The 21884-nt window shown below is 41.2% G+C and overlaps 3 protein-coding genes across 8 annotated transcripts; 1 reads left to right on the top strand and 2 right to left on the bottom strand.

Moving 5' to 3' along the window:
- The first annotated feature begins 11519 nt into the window (after positions 1-11519).
- On the top strand, positions 11520-13942 carry LOC117635381 (LEAF RUST 10 DISEASE-RESISTANCE LOCUS RECEPTOR-LIKE PROTEIN KINASE-like 1.5). Its single transcript, XM_034369713.1, has one exon. It carries the CDS (start codon positions 11710-11712, stop codon positions 13648-13650), a length of 1941 nt encoding a protein of 646 aa, XP_034225604.1. The 5' UTR covers positions 11520-11709; the 3' UTR covers positions 13651-13942.
- A 71-nt stretch (positions 13943-14013) lies between these two features.
- Positions 14014-18500, bottom strand: LOC117635389 (tetratricopeptide repeat protein 38). 6 transcript variants are annotated; one of them, XR_004586892.1, is made up of 14 exons: positions 18055-18500; positions 17799-17951; positions 17590-17715; positions 16816-16917; positions 16424-16567; positions 16210-16304; positions 15996-16140; positions 15821-15925; positions 15316-15422; positions 15184-15235; positions 14695-14777; positions 14520-14604; positions 14382-14446; positions 14014-14262 (listed from the first exon to the last, which is right to left on the bottom strand). XR_004586892.1 is itself a non-coding variant. In XM_034369721.1 (14 exons), exons 1-14 carry the CDS (start codon positions 18145-18147, stop codon positions 14176-14178), a joined length of 1449 nt encoding a protein of 482 aa, XP_034225612.1. In that variant the 5' UTR covers positions 18148-18494; the 3' UTR covers positions 14014-14175. The 6 variants fall into 6 exon arrangements, 5 of the variants coding, with proteins under 5 accessions (XP_034225612.1, XP_034225616.1, XP_034225620.1 ...); XM_034369721.1 differs by having other exon boundaries at positions 14695-14784; positions 18055-18494; XM_034369725.1 differs by having other exon boundaries at positions 14695-14784; positions 15996-16125; positions 18055-18492.
- A 325-nt stretch (positions 18501-18825) lies between these two features.
- On the bottom strand, positions 18826-19931 carry LOC117613854 (glutathione S-transferase U17-like). Its single transcript, XM_034342453.1, has 2 exons — positions 19501-19931; positions 18826-19385 (listed from the first exon to the last, which is right to left on the bottom strand). The coding sequence occupies exons 1-2, from the start codon at positions 19822-19824 to the stop codon at positions 19005-19007; spliced, it is 705 nt and encodes a 234-aa protein (XP_034198344.1). The 5' UTR covers positions 19825-19931; the 3' UTR covers positions 18826-19004.
- Positions 19932-21884: the final 1953 nt, after the last annotated feature.

The following is a 21884-nucleotide window of genomic DNA, read 5'->3' as shown; positions in this document are numbered from 1 at the left end:
AAACCGTTTTAGGCCGGCGTACTCTACAACAAATATATATATATATATAGAATATCACTTAATTATCTTTCTCGTATTTATTTTATTTTATTTTATATTCCCTCTCTCATCTCCATTATCTTCCCCTTCCCATTATCCTGTCCATTTAAATGGGCTTCTTACTTAGAGAAGATGACTAGTTCTGGAAAAGTAGACGCTGTGTTGGCATTAGCTGGTGTAGTGAAAATGGTTGGGGCAGAATAATAAGCTACTGGATTTTCATGTCACTATCTTTCCATCCATCCATCAAATATTCCAATATAATATACTTACAAAACGCAAAATTGGCCTCTCTCATGCTAAAACTCCGTTGGTTTTATCAGGTCCCTGATTGTCGCAGTGCCAATTTCAGTAAAATACAATATATACAACACCAAGCGTGAGCGTACAAGGTCAAACCGATTGTGACTCTGAATGATAGCGCTAATTTAAAAATAAAAATAAATAAATAAAGTTGTAGACGAAGCACAAAACAAATTGAAGCTCAGCTCGAGTCATTCTATAATAAGACTCTTATTTAGATGATATCATATCTCTTAATTATTGGATCAAATTAATTAATAGTTAAATTTAATTAATTAGTTTGATTCAACGGTTAAGAGATAAGGCTTCATTCCCTCATCACGATAGAATTCTTGAGCTATGTTGTCCCAAATCATAGTGCCAAATAGAGGTGGACTCAGTTTGGTTTGGTTTAATTTTGAGCTTAAATTGTACGTCGAACTATGAACACCGGTTTGGAGAAAATTCAAACCGTGTGCCGACCAATGAGGTGAGAAACCAATCATCTCGATTAACCGGTTACCTCGGTTTTGTGAAAACTTGCTTGAAAACATTTAGACTCTAAATTCATTCAAGCTCAAACATTCATTCAAAATCTACTTGAAATTCATTCACCATTCACATCACAACAGATTCAAACTCATTCATTCAATCAATCCTTTTGTTGAGGCCCAAAAAATCCAAGGGGCTAAGCCCAGATTAATTCTTGGCCCAACTCGGATAATTGAACGCAAAAGAAGCTCAATCGGGATAAAAGAGAATTTGCAGGACACACCAATACAAGGTATGGGCCACGTGTCATGCCAAGTAAGCACGCGCAAAAGGGCCAAAAGCATGCCAACTTTACAAAATCACGCTCACATACCCGTTCGGTATTACTTGGCTCGATTATAGCCTATTACAGCATAATAAAACTCAAGCACAAGCGTAGGTGTCATGCAAGAAGAGCTATTATTCTAACACCAAGCTATGCCACAAGCTTCAGTGGGCTCAAGCCACAAAATTACTCGGGGCTTGCTGAGAAGGCTGTGGTGTGGATGGGTACAAGCATTCACTAGGCCCAGTTAAAGGATCAAGGAATGAGAATTTTGGGCTACTTGCGAGCACCAAAACTCGAGCCCATTTCTTGGCTCCAAAACATGGGCTAGCATGAGAGAGAGAACATGACTCAATGCCTTAGGAAGAATACAGTAGTTTGCTTAGAAAACCCAATGTTAATTAGAATGCCCAAATACTTTGTTAAAAACGCAACAGGCAAACTGCTTCCAGCAACTTGACGAAAACAAACTGACTAGTCGCTGAAGAGTAGAATATCACCAACCTATGGCCTTGGAAAAAGCCCAACCCAACACTCTATAAAATATCTAGCAGACATGTTCAACCTTTGCCCAAAGGAGTCAACCGAAGCCAACACAAAAACCAGAGAAAATCCATGTGAGCAAGAGGTATACCGGTTGGGTAAACAGCATGTCCATTCCCACCTTTTCCTCTGTTAGCCCCCATAGGAAAATCAAGAAGAAAGTTAGTGGCGCTTCATCCCTATGGAGAAAGGCCAGACATGCCAAAACCTTGGAACCATAAAGAACTCTTTTCCTATGCACCTTGGATGGGAGAATTTCACCAAAGAAGATAAAGTGGAAAGAAGTAATGAAAAAGGAAGGAAAATGTTAGATGAAATTAGGGTTCTTTGTGGCTATAAAAGAAGGTTTTTGCTACCTAGAAAACCAACCCATCATCCAGAGCCTGACCAAGCTTTGTCAAGTATCTGAGAATTTACTCAAACGAGCCCACTTACTAAGGATCGAGACTTTCTACCAAAAATTTTGGCAGAGTCTCCCCTGTAAATTGAACATTTCCCCAAAAATTCAACATGCTCAAAATTCACAGTTTAAGGTACCCAACCAGTAGCATGCTTTAAAGCAAATAAACAGTTTACAACAAAGGCCTCTGGCCTCAAAGATCAAACCCTAGCAAGGGCAATAACAGAGGATATCTAAGGAATTTAAATACAACAAAAACAAAGTTCAAGGGAAACAGAATGAAGGAATCTTACGAAGGCTCAAGGCTCGTGAGCACACGATCCGGCTCAGCTGCGGAGCTCAGTCGACTACTGGCTGGGGGCGCAAAACAGAAAAATGTGAGTGGACAAAAATAAAGTTCAATTCAGTGTAAACCAACATAATATAACCCCCCTGTTTAATAAACCAAGCAAGAAATCCGAATGCATCCCAAATCATCAAAATCAAATAAATATTTATATATGTCAAAACCAAACCAATGCCGGATGCCAAGTTCGAAATCCAAACAGAACACTAAACAAACCCACCAATTAAATATTATAAGTCCCAAACCAAACTCTCGAAAGCGTACCCATTGGCACGACCGGCAAGAAAGTATCCTCACCGAAAAACAAGAATGAATGAATAATTATATACATATGTAAATATATATATATAGATATATATATATATATATATAATATAAGAGATATATATACATATATAATAATAATATAAATATGACCCACACCTAGTTGTACCGGGGAAACAATCCAACCGGGGGATTGTTTGACTAGTCATCATGGCAGAGTCCCCACGAAGAGTCTTCAATTCACCATGTAACTAGGGAACGAGCCATCCAACTGGGGGACTAACTCTCAGCCAGCACGTATAGTCGATACCCTCAAAACTCGTACGTCTGTGACCAGTCCTACGCGTGCGGACTACCCAATCAAGGGTCTACAGCAACATCCCGTCAAGGATGCCCCGGGTTCCGACATTTCCAAGTATCTCAAGTTTTCGTATCCAAGTTCCAAAGCTGGGGAGGTACATAGGGTAGTGCTTATAGCACTCCAAATTGACATTCTATACTCATCACTTTCCAAAATCTCATCTCAACAACCCAAGTACCCCACATATAGCCAAACATATATATAAATTCTCAAAATCCATATATACATACTCAAGATACTCAAATATATTCAAAACCCAAAATATATTACCAATACTTTGTGAAAATAAAGAATTTAACTATTAAATATAACATGCATTTCAATAACTATTTAATTAATATGCATAAAATTCTCATCATAAAACCATGCTTATAAGTTGAAAACAAAGTCCATTCACAAGTAGTCCAACACTGTCTGACCCTGAGAGGGTCTCGCCTGCTGCGTATGCGTGGTCGGAGTACCTATTTCAGAATACGAATACGAGATTAATACAAAGTGTTTCGAACGAGAACTTGAATTAAAATCCTAATTTCCCGGGTTTCTAGCGAGTGTATGAGGAACGGAACAAACTGGAAGTTCCTAAGAGTTCCACAAGGTTTAAGACACATGTCCCGTAAGTTTGGTCCGAAAAGGACGGTTAGGTCGCAGATTGCTCACGATCGGACGGTTGTCGAAAAATCTTCAAACTTTAAATTATTGAATCGGAACATCCGAGGTTCTGATTCATGATCCGCGAAATCCTACGCACTCGTGACAACTAGGAGATCGCATTGGGACAAAAATGCAAGTTTGCTACAGTGCCCGGAATCGGAAATCCAAAACCAGCCGAACCCTAAGTTGAAATTCAATTGACCTATGCTTAAAATTAATGAAATCCTACCCAACCGTCAGCTAGAGCATGAAAAATAGGTTGAAAACCATACCTTACTCGTCAAATTTGGTGGAGAAATGAGAGAGAACGAGAGGCCGAAATTTGGATGAAAAACTGTCAAAGCAGCTTCGTTTCGTGGCTGTTTTCGGCTTCCACGACGGCGGATCGAGGCTGGGACCGGTCTAGAATCGAAGAGGGAAGTGAGGCAGTTCTAACGGGACCGGTGCAGCCCCAAGTGGGGGTGTGTGGTGGCGGTGGCAACGGTGGGAAGTTGCTGCCGTCGCAAGCCAAAAAAATAAAAAGGGAGAAGGGCCAAAAAAATAAAAAGGGAGGAGGGTTTCTGGTTCGCAGGAGAGAGAGAGAGAGAGAGAGAGAGAGAGAGAGAGAGAGAGAGAGAGAGAGATTTGGTTTTTTTTTTAAAAAAAACCAACTTCAAAATATTTACGATTTTGCCACTGTCGATATTTTGATCGTAACTTCTTCGTTACAACTCCGAATCAAGCCCACTACGTGTCTACGGACTCAACTCAATACGATCTACCCAAAAATACCAGCCACTGCCCCAAACTCTGTCCAGGTAATAAAATGACCAAAATACCCCTGCCCCAATGGTAAATCCGTAAATTCAAAATTAATTAAATTAAGAAATTTAATTTAGAGTCAGGGTGTTACAATCTTCTTCTTCGTTTGTTTTTCTTCTTCCCTTAAGATATAAATCGTTCTAATTTTCCTCTGTCTTACTACAAACTTTCGTTCTCTGTAAGAAACCCATGCTTCTCTCTCTCTCTCTCAAATTGCTAAACTTGTGAAAGCTTAGCTCCTATGCCACAAGCTCCTCAAGCTAAGCCATTAATCGATTTATCATGTTTATTTGGCTATTGGTGGAAAGAACCTAAGAGTGTTTTTCTAAAGTTTCATTAGACTTTTCAAAAACTCTTTTGGGGGCTTGGTTCTTGAACTCAAGCATTTGGAGAATTTCTATTCGTTTTCTTCTTATTGCAGCTCAAGCCCATTCGTCAGGTTGTTGAAACAAAAAGACCCCTACACCTTTTAAACTAAAACATATGCATCTGTAACACCCCGACTCCAAATTAAAACCTTTATTTAAGTTATTTAAATTATTTAAGGGAAATTATAAATTTACCATTGAGATAGGAGTATTTTGGTCATTTTCTTAACCAGAGGGAGTTTGAGGCGGTGACTAGTATTTTTGGATAGGTCGTACTGAGACGAGTTCGTAGACATGTAGTAGGCTCGAATCGGAGTTGTAACGAGAGAGATATGGTCAAAAGAAACCCAGTGGCACAATCGTAATTATTTCGAAATGAGATTTTTATAAAAATCAGATTTTTTTTTTTCTCTCTCTCTCTTTCTCTCCTTGAAATTCCGGCCACCTACCACGGCTGTGGACGGGGCCGGTACTAAAATGACCAAGGCGTCGTCCTCTTCCAGCCCCAGCCGACTCTCGCCTCCAGCCGCCGTGGTTTGGCCGAAAAATGGAGAAGAAGTGGCCGGTGTCATTCGATCTCCGCTATCGTCAATCTCCCTCCTCCGGCCACCGATTTCGACGAGCGATGTATGGTTTCTCACCTACTTTTCATGCTCTAGCTGCCTGTTGGGTAGGATTGGATCGGTTCTTAGCGTAGTCAATTCGATTCTCGAATTGAAATTTGGCAGGTTTTGGGATCGCGATTTCGGCCACCTCCGGTCAGTTTTTGGGTTAGGTCCAAGAACAAAAGTGGCTCCAAATAGGGTGTTATACCTAGGGTAGGAGTTTAAAGCTGTGGTTTTGAGATTTTTCGGCGATGCGTAATTGCTTTGGACACCCAACGCTGTCGCGGCTGTGGCGGCGCGTGGCCGAGGGTGGTGGAGTAGCATTATGTCGCGATGAGATCCTTAGGTTGTCACGAGTGCGTAGGATATCACGGATCTCAATTCGGACGTCGTTTGACTATCGAACGGATATCGCCTATTGTGCGTCATCCAGGTTCGATAGGTTAGGACCGTTGGATGGTCTTAAATTTAATATATGTAAATCTAGGTATTTCTAGGATCGTGTAGGATTTCACGGATTGTGAATCGGAGCCCCGGATGTTCCGATTTAATAATTTAAAGTTTATGTTTTATAATAACCGTCAGATCGTGCGATCGTGAGCGATCTGACCGTCCGATCTGAACCAAACTTGCAGGACGAGTGTCCTATACCTTGCAGAACCCATAGGAACTTTCGGATCGGAATTTGGAGGTCGTGGTCCCCGTCGGCCCGTTTGACCAGGGTTAGGGTAGTTTGACCCGTAGTTGACCGTGAGTCTCCCGGAGTAATCTCACCTTCCCAGGGGGATTTTCAGGTGCTAGACTATTGTTGGGGTCTACACAATATTAGAATTAATATGTATGTTTGTATAAGGGTACAAAAGAGTCTAGAATGTCAGTTTGAAGTGCTATACGCACTACCTTAGGTACCTCCCCGGATTTTGGTTACACTCTAAGTACCACCCTGTGAAAGTTAGGTCCCACGTGGCGTAGGTTATCCGGCGTGCGGACAGGCCCCATACGTGGCATTGGTAGTATCGGCGTATGGGGAGATTACGTGATAATATGTTGAGGTCGCACGTGGCTTAGGTTATCTGGCGTGTCGACAGACTCCATACGTGACGTTGGTTGTACTGGCGTATGGGGAGAGATTGTGATATGATGTTCAGGTCTCGCGTGACGTAGGTTATCCCGCGTTGAGACAGACCCCATAGGTGGCGTTGGTTGTACCGGCGTATGGGGAGATATGTGATATGATGTGCAGGTCTCGCGTGGCGTAGGTTATCCGGCGTTGAGACAGGCCCCATGTAATAACCCAAAATAAAATATCTAAAAAGAAAGAAAATATCTAAAAAGTAAGGACAATATCTTTTACCAAAAAGACAAGTTTGCCCTCGCATATTTTAATGGGAGAAAATTTGACTTTTTAATCGAGAAAGAATTTGAGAATTTCGCTTACTCCATTGCGTAGTGCGTGGCGAAACGAGTTCGTAGCCACGGAGTAGACCCGAATCGGAGCTGTAACGAAGAAGATATGGTCTAAATACCGCGAAGGGCAAAATGATAATTTGGCCAAAAAGTCAGATTTTTATCCTTTCTCTCTCCTCTCCCTCGTCACTTTCTCTTCTCTCTTTCTCTCCCGTCGCACCCGATCATTGCGACCCTTCACCTTCTCGGCGACGGCCCGGCCACCACAGGCCGAACTGATCCGTGGGTACCATCGGGTCCGCCTCCCTCTCGCCGTCAAAACCTGACCGACCTCCACCCTTGGGCCGCCCGGAGCTGATCGGAAAACCATGTTTTCCGACGGATGTTCGTCCGAATCCACCCGAACTTCCAGCTCGAATTTCTCCTTCAATTCTCCACCAAATCGATCGAGTAAGGTATGGTTTCTTAGCTATTTTTCACGTTCTAGCTGATGGATGTATGGGTTTCGATCGATTTTAGCTCTAAAGCGATCAATTTTCGACTTGAATTCTGGCCGAAACTTAGGCCGCCAAAAACTACTGTTTCTGGTCACTTTTTGGGGTATGTCCAAGAACAAAAGTGACTCCAAATGGGGTGTTTTACCTAGGGTAGGAGTTTGGAGTCTCGGTTCCGAGATTTTTCGGCCACCCGAAATCGCTTAAGACACCCAAATCTGCCCGCGCGTGCTGGGGCGCGTGGGCGAGGGTGGTGAAGTAATTCTGTGCAGTTTTGTGACCCTCGTGTCGTCACGAGCGCGTAGGATTTTGCGGATCTCGATTCGGAGTCCGTTTGAGCCCCGAACGGATTTTCCATATCGCGCGATCCGTGGGTGCAGTGTCGTCAAATAATCGGATCGCGCTGGATTTCGGATATGTCGGTCTACATGACCTCAGGATCGTGTAGGATTCGACGGATTGCGAATCGGAGTCCCGGATACTCCGAAATCGCGAACCCTGGGGCTAGGGTTTGGATTTTAAACGATAACGCGATTTTGGCCAATCCGACCGTCCGTTTTGGACCAAACTCGCAGAACATGGTTCCCTCTCTGTAAGGAACCTTCAGGGAAGCCCAGATTGGCCATCGGAGATCGTGGACCCACGGGGTCCCGGGTCGGCCGATCTGGCAGTTTATCGCTTAGCTGAGCGTCGGACCTTCCAAAACTGGTCCAAGTGTCTGAAAGGGCTAATGTGGGCATAGGAGTAACTTGGGATGAGATGCACGTATTTCTAGGAGCCGGGGGCAGGGTGTTTAATTTAAATTCTTTTTGTCCAGCAGTTTATTAATTTATTATTCTTGGATAATCAGGCACCAGGAGTCCAGCTAACCCACAGGAGGGACCTTCGAAGGGTCCAGCTAGCTCGGACCAGCAGTGAGTGGACTTTCTTTCATGAATTATTTTATATAAATGAGTTATATAAAGGATTTCTATAAATAAGATTTCATAAGTGATTTTATATTGATTTTATATAAATGAGTTTTTATAAATGAGTTTATTTGAATAAATTTCTTTATTTGATCTTGAGTAAGCTTTATTGTGGTTCCGAACATGATTAGTACAGTAATAGTTCTATAAGTCTGTGCTGCTTATTTACCAGTTATAGAAACAGAGTTTGAGGTTGGAATCAGTTGAGACCGCAGCACAACTTGAGCTTTACAGTTATTACTCAGATATTTTTCTAAAGGAATTTATTTTAAAACCACCTCGTACCCATTTTCTTTGGTGATTACCCACAGTTGGACCGATGTCTACGGACATCCAGTCCGATTTCAGTTTATGTCAGTGCACTTGACTTTGCCTCACGAGTTACGGGGACGCTCGGACCGTGAGTGCCAGGATTTGCGGCTCGGCAGACTTGGTGTCCCGAGAACCTGCCAGGATTGCGGCTCGGCTGACTCTGTGTCCTCGAGACCTGCCAGGATTGCGGATCAGGCTGACTACGGTCCCCTGCATCCTGCCAGAGCGACTCGAGCTGACTTGGTGTCATCGAGGAATCTGCCGGCGGATCAGGCTGATCATAGTCCCCTGATTTCGCTAGTTTGCAGCTCGGGTAGACTGCGTAGCGCCCGAGACCTGCCAGGGGAATTGACGGACATGACATGGGTACAAATAGGTGGTAATTTAAGAGGATTTGAGTTTTCTTTTATTCAAGTATGACTTTCAGTTATTTTATATCAGTTTCTTGATATTCGTGCATTTATATCTTTACATATTGGTTCAGTTATACAAGCACAGTCATCAGTAGGCTTTTACATGCTTATTTGAATACTCTATATTGAAATCTAGACAAACCCTCAATTTAGACTTCTTCTTATTTTTAAATGGGGGTTATTATGTTTATAAAATTGTTTTCAAGAACATTATTTTTGTCCACTCACCTTTTCAACTTGTTTTTCGCCCCCAGGCCATAGAAGTACGCGGGATCCACCACCGAGCCATTCAAAGCTTCCGCGTCACCACGTAAGGTAGAGTTTTATAGAAAATCCTTGAAAGTCGGAAACTTAGAAAATGCTCTGATATCTAGTTGAAACTGTGAAACTAGAGTTGAGATGGGTTATTTGAGATATTCTGGCAGTTGGTGTGAATTTATTGATTGTTTAACAGGTGGAAAATTTTGGGATTGGTTAAAATACAGGGGAGACTCTGCCGAAATTTCGGCAGAAGTCTAAGGGAAATCTGAAAAGAATTTGAGACGAGAAGGGTAAAAAGGTCTTTTGTGCCTGACATTCGCCAGATGTCGGACACGCACAGGATTCGACTCGGATTCCAAAGTTGAAATTGGGTCGGGTCCTGTCACCCCATACGTGGCGTTGGTTGTACTAGGTTATGGGGAGATATTGTGATAGTATGGTATGATTGCACGTGGCGTATGTTATTCGGCATGTTGACAGGCCCCATACGTGGCGTTGGTAGTACCGATGTAGGGGGAGATTATGTGAAATACAGAGAAAAGAAATAAGGTATTGCCTATGTGCGGAATTGGGTTTTATGGAAGAACTACGTGTGGCTTGATCCCTCAGGAAGGGTACGTAGGCAGCCTAAGGTTATTAGGTGCAGCCGCAGACTAAATGTTAGTCCTGTTGTTCCTTTGAGGTTGGTTCGGACCTTGTCCTTGGTCCTGAAATTTACGCGGACATAGATGTAATCGTGTTAAGAGGTTAAAACCTCCTATGTTGAAATTTATTAGTCATAATTTATATTTTGAATTTATCGTTTGCCTTGCTTAATGCATGAATTGATTTGCTAGCATGCTTGGTAGTTGAGAATTATTGAAAGGACGAAGGCCGTTTTTGTGAATTGTATGGAATTATATCGTGCATGCTGCCAGTTGTAGATATTAAATTGTGTTTTATGCATGTTGAATTTTGGGAAATGTTCAATTTACAGAGGAGACTTTGCCGAAATTTCGGTAGAAAGTCTCGGTTTTTAGTAAGTGGGCCCGACATTAGGGCGATGTCGAGAATTCCACAGGATTCGCCTCGAGTTTGGGAAATTCAGAACGGGCCCTTTCAACATCATTCATCATTCACATCCATCCAAAATTTCAAAGTAAATCGTATACATCATTCACTATTCATCATCCACAAGGACGTTTTTCATGGGCCATGCATTGGTGTCGCTGGGTCTTCAAGACAACATCAATTCATGCATCTGGGCTTGAGGCCTTAACTTCAACAAAACACTAGCAAGGGCAAAAATGGAAAACAAATTGATTTAAGCTTGCTTGATGTTGAAAGCGGAGACCCCTATGCTCTGCCACTGCACGGCTGCATGTAACCAAGTACAGAAGATAATTGTTTTTATATTATTTCCCAGAAATCGACGAGCTTTTTATAATTTCCATGCTCATTTTGGTCTTGGGGCCCCTTACCATTATAATTTTAAAAAAAAGAAAAAAGAAAAGAGAAAAGGCTATTCTATGTTTTCACCCTCCCTAGTTTGTCAAATGCTTTCGCATGTCCCCCAGTCAACACAAGCAATAAGAAAACAAACAATGTCACATTTTTAAGTCCCATTTATTTATTTATATATATCTAACATTGAGTCATAATCTCTATATATATATAAAGCATTTAAAATATCAAAAAATACTCTTAATTAATTTAAATATTAAATAAAAATAATATGATAAATTTATATTTTTTTATATTAAAATAAAAAATCAAATCAATTAATAGGTCCACATTTATAGAACATAACTATTCATATTATTTTTTTAAAAATTTAAAAATAAAATAAAAAATAAAAAATAAAATTAATTGGCACATGCGTGCCACGGGCTTGTAATTCATTAATCTCCGACCTCAACGAATATATGTCGACAGGGAAAGACCTTCTGAACCTCAACCTTAAAGCTCAATAATGGAGGAGGAAAAATACAGAAGAAGTTGCTTACCAAAGTAATTTCAGACCCAGAAAGCTAAAGTACTAAGAATGTGCTGTTACACTCTAAAAAGTTAAAAAGTAAAAGCATTTATGACTGCTGCAATTGAAAGAGAATAGAAGAAAGAAAAGGAAAAGAAGAGAAACAGGTAAGAAATCTATGAAAATAGAAACAAAGAGGTAAATAAATATTCAACACAGACCTCGATCGCCATTCTTCCACCCACCCCTCTCGAGTTTTTTTGTCTTCTTTCCACCTTGCTTCACGTGACCCTCCTCCTCCCTCCTCTACATCAGATTCAATTCATTTCGAGATCTCATTTCTATCTTTTTCATGACTTTTAAAACTACACTCTTTACACTCTCTCATTCACCACATTCCAATTCCCATTCCCATTCCCATCCATGCCTCCACCAGACTCAACCACACTCTCAGCAGCCCTTGTCTTCCTCCTACTGACAATCTTCTCAGTTTCCACAGCCACCCACTCATGTTCTTCAAAACCAGAGGCCTCCTCCTCCACGTTTTCATGTCCACCATTCACTTCACCACCTCCCTTTCCTTTCTCTTCTTTACCTGGTTGTGGCCACCCTTCCTTTCAAATCAAATGCGCTGCTCCTCATTCCACCATCTCCATCAATAACTTCTCTTTCTCTCTCCTTCGCTACGAACCCAGCTCCGCCTCACTGGTTCTCTCCCCTCACATCACCAACTCAACAAGCTCACTTACAAAATCAGCCGACACGAACTGCTCGTTCCCTCACTTTCTCTCCATCCCCGACCGCTCCATCAACCTCTCTGCCTCGCCTTTCCGAATCTCCGACGCTTCTTGTTCTCGGCTCTCCGTTCTCAAACCTTGCTCCCCTCCAACTCTTCCCAACTGCAGCCATTGTCCTTGGGAATGCAAGCTCATCAAAAACCCACTCAAGCTTCTCCATGACTGTGGATCTCCACACCGCCCTGTTACAGCGCAGGGCTGCCAAGGCGATGTCTTGGGCTTTCTCGACAATTTCCTCAAATGGGGGATCGAGCTCGAGTGGGACGAAGCTCAAGACTCTTACTTTTCCAGCTGCAGAGATTGTCAGGCCAACAATGGCTTCTGTGGCTTCAATTCCTCTGACCCAGAGAAGCAATTCCTCTGCTTTCGCCCCATACCTCACTTTTCACCACCATGGATTAGCAAAGACAGCCCCAATCGAATCGCCATCTTGTCCTCTGTATTCACATTGGCTTGTTTCCTAATCATTGTCTCAGTCTTTATAGCCATTTTCAGGTCCAGAAGATTAAGCTCCTCTGCCACAGAAGAAGACCCAACAACCCTGTTCCTCCATCGCCACCTCTCAGCTAGTCTTCTCCCACCAGTCTTCACATACGAAGAGCTCGAATCCTCCACCAACCGGTTCGACCCGAAGCGCAAAATCGGAGACGGCGGGTTCGGGTCAGTGTATCTGGGTCAGCTCTACGATGGGCGGGTCGTGGCGGTGAAGTATCTCCACAAGCCCCACCATGGCGCCGCCTCTGGTCGAGCCTTTTCCAACAAGTGCTTCTGCAACGAAATCTTGATACTCTCTTCGATTGACCACCCAAACCTGGTCAAACTCCACGGCTATTGCAGCGATCCAAGAGGCCTTGTTCTGGTCTACGATTACGTCCCTAATGGAACTCTCGCCGACCACCTTCACGGCCCGAAGAGCTTGTACCGTAAAGGGTCTCTGACGTGGCAGGTGAGGGTCGACATTGCTCTGCAAACGGCCATGGTTATGGAGTACTTGCATTTCTCGGTGGTGCCTCCGGTGGTGCACAGAGACATAACGTCGTCGAATATATTCGTGGAGAAAGACATGAGGATCAAAGTTGGGGACTTTGGGCTGTCCAGGCTATTAGTGTTCCCCGAAACGTCGTCGTCTACGTCCGGGTATGTCTGGACCGGCCCGCAAGGGACGCCCGGGTACTTGGACCCGGATTACCACCGGTCGTTCCGGTTGACGGACAAGAGTGACGTGTACAGCTTCGGGGTGGTGCTGCTGGAGCTGATATCCGGGTTGAGAGCGGTGGACCAGAGGAGGGACAAGAGGGAGCTGGCGTTGGCTGACTTGGTGGTGTCCAAGATCCAGATGGGTCTGCTCCACCAGGTCGTCGACCCGGTTTTGATAGTCGACGGAAAGGTGATCGACGGCATTGATGTGGCGGCGGAGCTGGCGTTCAGGTGCGTGGCGGCGGATAAGGACGACCGTCCAGATGCCAGGGAAGTAGTAGAGGAGCTGAAGCGTATCAGGAGCCGTACACGTGGGATGAGCCGGGCTTCGAGTTCGAATTTGATTGGTGATGAGGTGGCGAAAGGCTGATTTGATTTGATGGGCGGGTGTGCGTGTGTGGGGTCAGATGCACATGTGCGGGGGTTTGACTGACAAGCGAAAGTGAAAGGGAGAGAGAGTGTTTGTGTTGTGTCTCATCTCAGCTCTCAGAAGAAGGTTTTTGTGTCGCAGAAAAAGACTGGACTAGATAGAATGTGAATAGATAGATCTGTTTGGTTACTTTAAGAACTGTGTTTTTTTCGTTTTTTGTTTTCCCAGTTTCTGGCTTTTACTGTGTATTATAAATTCCAATATTCAAAACCGAATTTTGGCGTTTTGTTCATATACCCAAGTGCCCATATCACTAAAACAAACCAAAGGATGAATTTACTTTGAATTTTGATGTAGAAGAGAAAAACATAAATTGTTTCCTAGTTAAGGAAACTATAGACTGATTTTATTTGAACATCAAATGTACATATTTGTTCGTGTTACAAGATGTGGAAATTTGCTTGTGTCCTTATTTGTTACATTACATGTACAACACCTTGATTTGGTTGGCTGTGATCTAACTGGTCATGGGAAATATGCAGTCTCCAAAAGCTTGGCTTTCTCACTCGCAATTGCAGCCTCCTCCCTGCCTGTCAATTTATAGCCCCTCTCCTGCAAGCAAAACACATTCCTTTAAATGCAACTGTTCTAACAGAGAACGGTCCTAGAGCTCGTATTCAAATATAAAATTATTAAGTAAAAACATCTTCTAGTATAGCAGAGATATATACCAGCAGGCGCCAAAGGAAAGGGATCCCTTCTCTTGTTTTGATCCGCTTCTCAATCACTTCAATTGCTAGAATTCGGACACAAAGTTAGAAACAAAACCACTGGGAGGTTTGATGGCAAAAGAGTAGCATATACCATACCTTTTGTGGCTTGTCCATTTTTAAGCAACATACAGTACCAGACTTCATTGAATATATCAAGCTGTTCACCTGAGGCTCCAACCATCTTGCATTGTAGTAAGTGGATAGAAATTCTTTAGTGCTCCTCTATGTGAAAATAGGCCAGAGTAAGACAAGCAATTCTTAATGTTAATACCTTGCAGTCATCAGCATCGAAGTCAGGACCGAGCAATTCCAATGCTTGTTTTTCATTACCCCTCCCATACTCGTACAAGGCTTCTGCAAGCTGATAACAATGATATTGTGAAGATGCCCCCAACTTCAATAGGAAAGTGCTAGAATATGTTCTGAAGTGGTAAGAATCATGGCTCTTTTATTTTTCAATGAAATGATGCCTATTATCTCTAATGCCAACCCGAACTGTAGCAATCATAGTTTCTAAATCATTCTATTCGTTGACAGTATTAAGCAAAAAGTCCTGGGTAAAAGTAATAACACAACTTCTTAGTGCTCATAAAAAGTTCAATGCCTGGGTCCCCATATGAGGAAGATTCAGTAGGTAGTGTGATGTGACCAATGCACATATAAAGGTACCCTTTGAAGAGGCAATGCAGAAACAATGAACCAAAGAATAAATAATGATTCCAATATAAAAATTACTGAAGAGGTCACAATCAGAATAAACCTGTATTGGTCTCTGCATTAGCTGTTGCTTCTTCTTCTTCATCTTAGCAATCCTACATGAGGAACAGACTAGCAATCAATACATTGCCAGATAACATTAAGAGTGTGGTTGAGAGTGGAAGGATCCTTTAACCTGGACGTCAAGCCCTTGAGCAAATCTTCTGCCTTTGAAATCTCACCAGTATTAGCCAAGGCCCATAAAATTAACACGTCAAGATGCCACTCTAAATACCAGTTGGCCTGAACAAAGTGGAGCACATTCAGACAACAGAACTAGATTAATAGAGAGACAATAATTAACAGCACATGAAGCATGCATAACCTAGAGAGCTAGCATTGGGATAATAGCTACAAGTTCATATATATTCTTTTTCCAAATCTATGAACCGGAAAAGTAATAAATATTCACCCTTGACACATTATACCGGCCATCTTTATTATACAGGCGTATTTCGTAATTCTCAGACCTTCTATTCTTTGCTACAAAACGAGCACACTTCTTGCGAAAATTGAACAGAAACTGAGGTTTAAACATCCCCTCAAATAGCAGATTTCTAGGAATCTCAATTACAGAGGCATTAGGAAATCATATTACACGTAAGATTGGTAGGGAATAGGGGTCATGTTCTGTAACTTACTTGATCTGTCACGCAATTTGCTAGGGTCTTCAAACGGTCCTCAAAGGCATCTATTTCACCCCGGACATGCACGCGTAACAACAACCCAAGGGCATTCAAGTACACCTAATTGAACAAGAAGTTAGGAATGAAAGATGCAAAAGAGCTGGTCATGTCAAAAATACTTGAAATAAACCTCTGGAGATGCAGCATCAGGTTTCTCCAACTCCTTCCAGATACAATGGTCATATACATTTAGGACTGTTTGGATTGGAGAATGGCCTTCTAAATAACAAAGAGCTACATGCCACCAATTGTGTGTGACCCTGATAATCGTAACACTTCATAGCATCTAAATATCAAGTGAAGAGAAAAAAATGTTTAAATTTGAATAAATTCAATTTGCGTACATAAATGATGAACAAGAATCCCATGAGGATGAGCACTCTTTCATAAACTCTACTGCTTCTTTAAAACGGCAATCATACTGAAGAACATGGCACAACTGCATAACAAATTAAGGACACATGAATTACGACAATGAGTCAAGAACTTAAGCATTAGAAACTTCTTGTGACAACTACCAGATAGTGATATAAAGCAAACTAGATAATTATAACTCACGTTATGGTGCACCCAGCAGTCTTGCTTGTTGATCTCATATCCCTTTTTTGCAGCTTTCTCAGCTTCTGTCATCCGGCCAAGTTCCAATAAAGGAAACGAAAGCATGCCATATATGTAATTTTCTTGTTCATTATTGGGTAGAACCTGTTAGCAGATTGTTACAAGACAAACAAGAAAACAAAACAAGGATTCCCACCCAGAAAAGGTTCCACTAATATCTTAAAAATGCTCAAAACCCCAGACAATGTGTGTTTCTATTAAGTCATAAACTATTATCCTTTGATTGAAATTGCTCAATAATTCATGCAAACATGGTGGGTAAAAAAATTAAGTATTCTCCACTATGTTCAATGAATGTATAAACTTCACACATCCTCAACATAGAAATGAACCTGTTGAACAAGATCCAATGACAGATCAGGTCGAGCCATGTAGAAGCAGAGCACTTGGGCCCTTTTCAGAGAGACCAAATCTTTAGGGAAACTTTTCAAGAGCTGCAAAAATAAACGAAATGAAATTTAATGAACAAAGCCTATAGAACAATAAAAGACTAAACTTATATTGAAGTACTGGAGACTGAAGCTTATATGAAATATTTAAACCGCACAGTATTTACTCCTATACTATTTACCATTAGTACCAAAATCGGGAATATAAGAAATTCACCTATGGAGCATTCCACTTTATTTATATAGATGAACAAGGGGAAACAAGCATTTGAAAACATTGTCAAAAACAACTGTGCAAGATTACGCTTCATTAACAGCTTTTCATGTCTTGGGTTCAGGATGATATATATTTTTTCTATATTTTTTCTATCGGTTATGCAATTCATTAAGAGAAATTGTATATGAGAAGATGTGTCTAAATCATTATGGCACAGCGAGTTTTATGAAGAAAGTGATTGAGCAATCTGTAAAAAAACTAAATTGGCATTGAAGTGAAAAAAGTTTATAGTTTGAGGCAATGATCCGAAATATTTATACAGATAAGTAGAACCAAACTAAAGGTGGGCAAGTACATTTCTGGATCATCTGCAATGAATAACAGCATGACTGACCAAATAGTTAACATGGAGTATGAAAATTGTGGAGAAAGTACAATTTAAAAGCTGTGGTAGGAAACCAAGTAAATAGGTATGCACATCAAGTAAGGAAAATCCCCACTAATAAAGAGGGTGGGTAGTGGCCCGCCTTAGAATGCAACTCAAGAGCAACATCATCATCTCTATTATCAGAAATCAAACAATTGACAGCGTCGAAAACTGCTTTCTCGTATTGAGTAGCTTGTTCCTGTGCATAACAAATTTCCCATTACACCTCTCCAAGGTTAATTAACAAAAGATGTCAAATTGCTCAACTTCAAACAAGCTTACCAGCCGAGACTTGGCGGCTTGGAGATGAGAAGGAGCTCGAGAAGGATCAGAGGAGCAGAGAAAATGGGCAGCCAAGATGTTAGCAAGCACGCAGTCCTTGTCATGTGACGGTGCCTCCAATATCACCGACCTATGTCTCCCATAACTCAACACCTTCACTCATTCACCAAAAATCCCAGTACCCATCTCAACTTTTGACATACCAAACCAATAGAAACAGAAAAATTGAGTAAAAAGAAAGGAGATTAAGACATGCCTGGTCATAGAAATCGTCGATGGCAGATATGCAAGCGTCTGAAGAGGTCCTCACCTCGTAGCCCCATTTGTCAACTTTCACTCCTCCCTCCATTTCCTAGCTCTACTCACCTCTTTTTTTTTCTTTTTTCTTTTTTAATGAGCAAAATCTACTCACCTCTTTGAATCAGTAGCTTGTTGCTTAAAAAAACAGTGTTTTTCTTAGCCAAAACAATGGCGGTGACTTCAACGGAAACTGGGTTTTAGTTTTTTTGCTGTAAAATTTGCAAATGGATGATCATAACATAAAATATGACGAAGGTCTTTGTCAATTGTCGCCGTTGGTTTGGTGGATAGTCTAATGTTAGCATCGGCGCCTAATCTTTTTTCTCTGTTGTCAGATGCCTTATGCGGTTCGAGTAAGGTAGGGACATAACATTTGGATCTGATACTTTTCAATCACCGTGGACACAACAGCGAAGCCCACGTCGCCTGTGCATAATTCATGATCTGTAAATATGATTTCGTTTTTGTTTTCTGTTTTTAAGTGAAAAAATGGTTAATGTAATTTTGCTTTGAAATGGACTGGTTGTAAGTGCAGTTTTAGGCCTAAACAAGGTTCAAGTTGGTAGTTTTGGGCCTTGAGCCCAATTGTAATTTGTAATTCAAAAGTTAAGTTCACTTTAATGAGGGTCGACCTTTAAATAAAGTCTTATATCTTAATCGTTGGATCATGTTAACCAATTTAATCTAACGGTTGACCAATCTAATTTAACGGTTAAAAGATAGTGCCTTACCTAAGGATCATATATAAGGTCCTCACAATGCTCAAAAGTACAAAGTATCAATTGACAATGGTTATTAAAAGATAAAAATAAAAACAAAAATAAGGATAAATATGTTCTCTGTGTAACATTCAGAACATAAAATAGGGCAAGGCTACAGTAAGTTATTTATCCTCGGAATTGGTAATTACTTGGGAGGGGCAGCTGCCTCTCTCAATTTGGCCGCAAGAATCTTAGCAATCTCAGCAAGCTTATCAGTCTCAGGCATGACATCTTTCACAGCAGTATGTGCACAAAATTTGTCAGCCCAATTGACCAGCCCTGGTGTCTTTGTTTGGTCCAGCAGCTTGACCCCATTCAGTTTCTCTATGACTCTGAGCCACCCCAAGAAGCACCCAAACGCAATGTCAAGGTACCCAATCTCATCTCCACCAAAAAAGTCCTTTCCTTTGCTGGACTTTTCATATGCTTCCTCCAGCAAGGCCAGCCCTTCTTCCACTTGCTCCACTGCTGCCTTCTTTGCCTCCTCTTCTTGAGCTGCACCTATGCCTTTCAATGATGGGTACCACTGCCGCCCACATTTAAACCAAGAAACATTACATTAATTAGTAAAAACCATTGTAACAATATTTTTTTCAAAACGCTAATAAGTACAAGTGCTTCCTATAGAATAGCTAATTTACCTTCTCACTAACATAGGCAGCCCAAAATCGTGCTGTGGCGCGATCATAAGGGTCGGAAGGGAGGATAGATGGGCCGGAGGCCCAAACCTCATCAATGTACTCAACGATGACAAGAGATTCACATATGGGTTTGTCACTGTGAATGAGAACCGGAACTTTCTTATGGACTGGATTGGATTGGAGGAGAAGCTGGCTTTTCGATCCAAATGTCTCTTGAAGAAACTCGTAGTCGACAGATTTGAGGTTAAGAGAGATGCGAGCCCTCATCACAAATGGGCTCGGCCACATTCCCAGGACCTTCACGTCGCTCTTGGTGATGGCCATGATGATCGATCAATCTCTCACAACTCAAACTCGAAGCTTTTAATCGAACACTGAGTTTTTGTGTTTAGTGAGCGTGGTGGGATGAATTAAACAAGAGAAACAACCATGGATTGTTAAGTAAGTATGGATTAGAAAAGTGGCTGTGGTGAGTTTGGTGTCAATGCGTGTAACGACATAGTTAGGTGCACTGGTGGATGCATGTTTGAAGGGTAGGCCGCAAAATTAAAGTATTACGTCAATTCATATTTTTTGACTCTTAACATTGTCCAAAGTCGAAAGTAACCTTTACAAAGTTCACTTAAATTTGTTAACATTTTAGCATGGAAAATTCATTGGAGGCCTTGTTTTTCAGAATAACTTTCATGTAAAGGAATACCACTGTAATCTACTTCAAATTAATTGTTCATTGTGATATTCTTGATATAGGTAAGTTTTCCTTATTGTTTTCTTTTTTATTTAGATTTACAGAACGTTTGTAGGGAAGTTTGGATCTGTTCCATGACAGACAACAACCATCAAACTTTGGGCAGCCCTGGTGTCCTTGTTTCGTCCAGCAGTTTGACGCCATTCATCTTCTCTGTCACTCTTAGCCACCCCAAGAAGCACCCAAATGCAATGTCAAGATACCCAATTTTGTCTCCACTGAAAAAGTCCTTTCCTTTGCTAGTCTTCTCAAACGCTTCCTCCAACAGCACCGGGCCACTTGCTTGATTGCCGCCTTCTTCGCCTCCTCTCCCTGAGGAGCAGCAATGCCTCTCATGGACGGAAACCACTACAAGAAAATGCGACAGACTGATAAGCGAATGAGTCATCCAAAACCAACATGTCTCATTTACCAATTCACAATCAATATACAATCAAAGTTCCATTTTTAAGTTCAGTTCATACAGCTTCATCATTTGGTCTCACAAGCATGAGAACCGTGATACATCAAACTCAATGTCAATGTGTACTCGTCACGCAATGTTATCAATTTATAACACGTAAATTTATTTATGACCTTATTGTCCATTCATATTTTAATAAGTGAATTAATAAAAATACATACTGTGTTGTGCTTGTGGTTGGTGCGAGTCAGCTGACACTCTACAAAAGTTATCAATCTCATTAAATGAAGATATAGATGCCAATATTTAAGCATAACTCATCGGTGGCTGGCTCTTGGTCTTACGTTGGCCCTTGAAGCGGTTCTATTGCAATTTTATATGTTTGCGTCGTTTGTTTCATTCTGATCCAAGTAGCTGATATATATGCATAAACTTTCTATTGATTCAGTCAAACAAGAACCACTCATCGGTGGCTGGCTATTGCTATTGGTCTTCCTTAAGTTGGCCCTTGAAGCGGTTCTATTGCAATATTTTTCCTGGCAATGCCCCAAATAAGCTTCACTTGTTGAATTTCTGGGATGCAAGCGCTCCTCTATTTCTATCTTCTTCTCTGCTCATACACTTAACACTCCAACTCTGCCAAGACAGCTGCACCCGGCCAAAGTAAAGTGAAATTATTTGATGTGAAAATTCATATTAACAGCGACTAAAACTCACATAAGCTTAGACCGAAGATTGAATTTTTCCAAACCTAATTTAGGGGGACCATGGTTTTAACAAAGAAGCTTGAGCATTATGAGCACTCAGAAGAACATTTTATTCTTTTGACTTCGAAGAAAAAAAAAAAAACATGTTATTGGTATGATGTAGTGCACATTTAGTTATGCTAGCTCAAAATAGAAAATGAAGGCCCAGGAAAATGAAATAAATATTGCAATTAGACCCTCATAATGAACAATTTCATAATTCATAGTTGATGAAATAAGATTAGGGGTTCATTCATCTATTGATAACATCAAACGAGAATAATAGTCAAATCACCCAATTCTCACATGCACATAATTATATTTAAATATAGTAAAAATTGATTGCCCACTCAAATGCATATAATTAATATCAATTAGGCCCAAAGCTGGGTTGAAACCCAACGGGCTGGCCTATTTAAAGCCCATTATTAAATTACATTTATTTTAGAGAACAAATAATATATAATATTATCACATTTATATCTTA

Source organism: Prunus dulcis, chromosome 1 (genome assembly GCF_902201215.1).
Source record: "Prunus dulcis chromosome 1, ALMONDv2, whole genome shotgun sequence".
Lineage (NCBI taxonomy): Eukaryota > Viridiplantae > Streptophyta > Magnoliopsida > Rosales > Rosaceae > Prunus > Prunus dulcis.
This window is presented reverse-complemented; position numbering and strand designations above follow the sequence as displayed.

Bases quoted from the DNA above. Each gene is read 5' to 3' on its own strand.
- LOC117635381 (XM_034369713.1), top strand. From the start codon at position 11,710: ATGCCTCCACCAGACTCAACCACACTCTCAGCAGCCCTTGTCTTCCTC.
- LOC117635389 (XM_034369721.1), bottom strand. From the start codon at position 18,147: ATGGAGGGAGGAGTGAAAGTTGACAAATGGGGCTACGAGGTGAGGACC. The intron at 16,141-16,209 runs GTACGCAAATTG...GATGCTATGAAG, and splicing joins GATTCTTGTTCATCATTTAT to TGTTACGATTATCAGGGTCA. The intron at 15,423-15,820 runs GTAAGTTACAGA...CACTTTGTTCAG, and splicing joins CAAATTGCGTGACAGATCAA to GCCAACTGGTATTTAGAGTG.
- LOC117613854 (XM_034342453.1), bottom strand. From the start codon at position 19,824: ATGGCCATCACCAAGAGCGACGTGAAGGTCCTGGGAATGTGGCCGAGC. The intron at 19,386-19,500 runs GTAAATTAGCTA...TGTGGGCGGCAG, and splicing joins CTGCCTATGTTAGTGAGAAG to TGGTACCCATCATTGAAAGG.